The sequence below is a fragment of the Bison bison genome, unplaced genomic scaffold (assembly GCF_000754665.1).
Source record: "Bison bison bison isolate TAMUID 2011002044 unplaced genomic scaffold, Bison_UMD1.0 scf7180017864484, whole genome shotgun sequence".
Classification (NCBI taxonomy): Eukaryota; Metazoa; Chordata; class Mammalia; order Artiodactyla; family Bovidae; genus Bison; species Bison bison.
In genome coordinates, this window is record NW_011495044.1 from 4,758,535 (window position 1) to 4,761,353 (window position 2,819).

General features: G+C 53.4%; 1 protein-coding gene across 2 annotated transcripts in view; it reads right to left on the reverse strand.

Moving 5' to 3' along the window:
* MFSD2A (major facilitator superfamily domain containing 2A) overlaps positions 1-2,418 on the reverse strand; it is a 10,283-nt gene extending 7,865 nt beyond the window's left edge. The window contains exon 1 of one of the 2 annotated variants that reach the window (XM_010862727.1): positions 1,606-2,418. In XM_010862727.1, coding sequence (XP_010861029.1) covers positions 1,606-1,613 — 8 coding nt within the window. In that variant the 5' untranslated portion in view covers positions 1,614-2,418. The remainder of the gene's footprint in view (positions 1-1,605) is intronic. The other variant, XM_010862728.1, reaches the window with a different exon arrangement.
* Between the last annotated feature and the right edge of the window lie 401 nt (positions 2,419-2,819).

Genomic DNA, 2,819 nt, shown 5'->3' on the forward strand with positions numbered 1-2,819 from the left:
TGCCTCACCCCACCCCACCCCTCCTCTCCTGTCCCAAATCCTCCCAGAACAAGGGCTGCTCTGGCAGCCCTCGCCAAAATACTCCCGTCCAAGCAGCCGGCCGCTGAGGAAGCTGAGGAACCAAATGTGACTGAAAGTAACCCGGGTTACTGCTGCCTCAGGCTGGCCCGAGTGGCTGCCTGCCATTGGCTGTGCCTCATGAGGAGATGTGGCAGCGGAGCCCCGCCCCCCACCAGCTGCCAGGGAGGCGGGTACAACGGACTGCGGGTACAGGCGGGTACAGGGCCCCTGAGGCAGTCTCAGGGGCTGGCTCCCTGGGAGCCCCAGCATCCTGCGCAGGTAAGGCAGGCTCTCCTGTCCCCTGGCCACAAAGCCTGGATCAAAGGCCTCGACCTGGGCCTTCGCCAGGGGCTGGCGGGGTTTTGGAGGGAGGGGGGCCTCGTGGGAAAGGAAGCTGTGGGTGGGGGGCAGGGACTGTGGGAAGAGCTTTGAAGGCCTTGAAGGCCGGAGACCAGGTATGCGCGCCCCTGGGGCAGGAAGGCGCCCACTTGAGCGTGGATGGGCCAGAGATGAAAGGGGTATGTCCTCCTCCCCCCCAACCACCAAGCAGGATGTCCTGGAGGGAACCAGAGCTCCGGCCTGTTCGCCTGTCCCTTGTGCCTGCCTTTGCCGTCTGATCTGTGGCACCACCTCCCCCAACCCTGCCTCACAGTCTGAAGCTGAGGAGTGTAGGCTTTGTATCAAAGGAAAAGGTCGTTCTCAGGGCCCAAGAAGCCAGAGGTTATGCACTCCCATTCTCGGTTTTATCATCCACCCATACCCCACCTCCAGGAGCCACTCTGCAGGGGTGCCCAGTTATATATTACTTAATGTGTCAGGCACTGTTCTAAGTACGTTATATGCTGTGTGTGTGTATTAGTCACTCGGTCAGGTCCGACTCTTTGCAAACCCATGGACTGTAGCTCACCAGGTTCCTCTGTCCATGGAATTCCCCAGGCAAGAATACTGGAGTGGGTTGCCATTCCCTTCTCCAGAGGCTCTTCCCAACCCAGGGATTGAACCCACATCTCCCGCACTGCAGGCAGAGTCTTTACTGTCTGAGCCACCAGGGAAGCCAAGTACATTATATATTACAAAATTTAATTTTCACCACAACCCAGTGAGGAAGATATAATTATTATCTCCACTGTGCAGATGAAGGAACTTGAGGCTGAGGAGTTAAACTGTCTTGCCCAAGGTGGTACAGCTATAAGTGGTCAAGTTGGTATTAAAACTGAGGCAGGCTGGCTCCAGAATGTAACCTTTCAACCGCTATAGGAAGTGATGGAGTGGAGAGGTTAGAATTCCAGTTTCATGGAAGGGAAAGGACCTTGGGGAGGAATGGGGCCTGAGACAGGGGAATCTTCTCAGTCTAACAGCTAGACCAGCCTGAACTGGCAAGAGTTCCAGTGCCCATGACTGGTCCAGCTGAGGCCCTGCTGAGGCTTTTGCCATCATTCCTTCTTCTCACCTCCCAGTCTGACAAACCAGAGGGAAGAACCATGGGGTAGCAGACACACCAGAGGCCCCGCCTTCTACCACCGTGAAGGAGCATCTTCTACTCACCAGGGCATGAGGCGGCCCAGGCGGGTCCAGGGAGATTTGCTAATGCAGAAGCCCACCAGGGGGTCTGTGATGGCATCCCAAGCTCGGCCCACGAATAGGATGATGGAAGCAGAGAAAGGATCCACCTGGGATGAGTAACAGGAAAAAGATGACTCCCTCTTCCTTCATCTGATGGGCAACCTCAACCCTCACTGATGGGCAAAAGCGGGGGTCCCTCCCCACTTCAGCCAGGCCATTAGGACCCTGTACTGCTCCTACCCAGGCCTCAAGCATCATCACTTGCCTTGTTAATAATGATAATAACAGTCACCCAATAGCAGTGGTACTGTGTGTCTCCTGAGAAACTTTGCCAGGTCCCCCCTCTTCTGTCCTCCCCTCCACTGCCTTTGAAAACTCATCAATTAGACTGAATCCAGATTGCATTTCCTTGTCTCCCTCTCACAAGCCCCTAACCACCTGATGCCAGAACGAGCATTTGAGGGACTTCCCTAGTGGTCTAGTGTCTAAGACTCTATGCTCACAATGCAGGGGGCCCAGGTTTGACTCTTGGAGGGGGAATAAGATCTCACATGCTGCAACTAAGTGTAACTAAGACCCAGTGCAGCCAAATAAAAGCAGAGATAGCATTTTCTGGGTCACCACAGTGGCCCTCAGTTTTCCCATCTGTATAATGGTGTATGATCCCTATTTTACAGGGTCGAGCTCTATCTTGGATGTGGAAAAAGGATTAAATAGAGTAGGCTGTTACCATCACTACCCATTAAAGTTATACCTCTGCCCTCAGAACTTCTCGGCTTATAGACAATTTTTCTGGACTCTTCTTTATTCAAGGCTCTGCTATTACTATCACTATTACTATTCCTCCAAGAAGATGGAGAGGACTTTCCTCGTCTGACTTTTCTAACTTTTTACATTTTGACAGGGGGTTAGTTGTATTTGCACCCAACTTAGGACCCAGGGCATGGGAGTTGCTTGGAAACTAGCTACCTAAAGGGAGTCATTTGTCCTATCTGGGGCTCAGGGTTCCCCATCTGTAAGCGGATACCACTAAGATGCCTTGTTTGCAAAGTCAGAAGTTACATGCAAAAGACAGCCGGTGTGTGCACCCTGAGAGCCTTGGCAGTTTGGCCTCCCACTCTTGCACCAGACAAGGTGAATTCTCAGGATGCCAGGCTGCTGGACGAGGAGCCCTGTGACACCCTAAGTACCCTGTG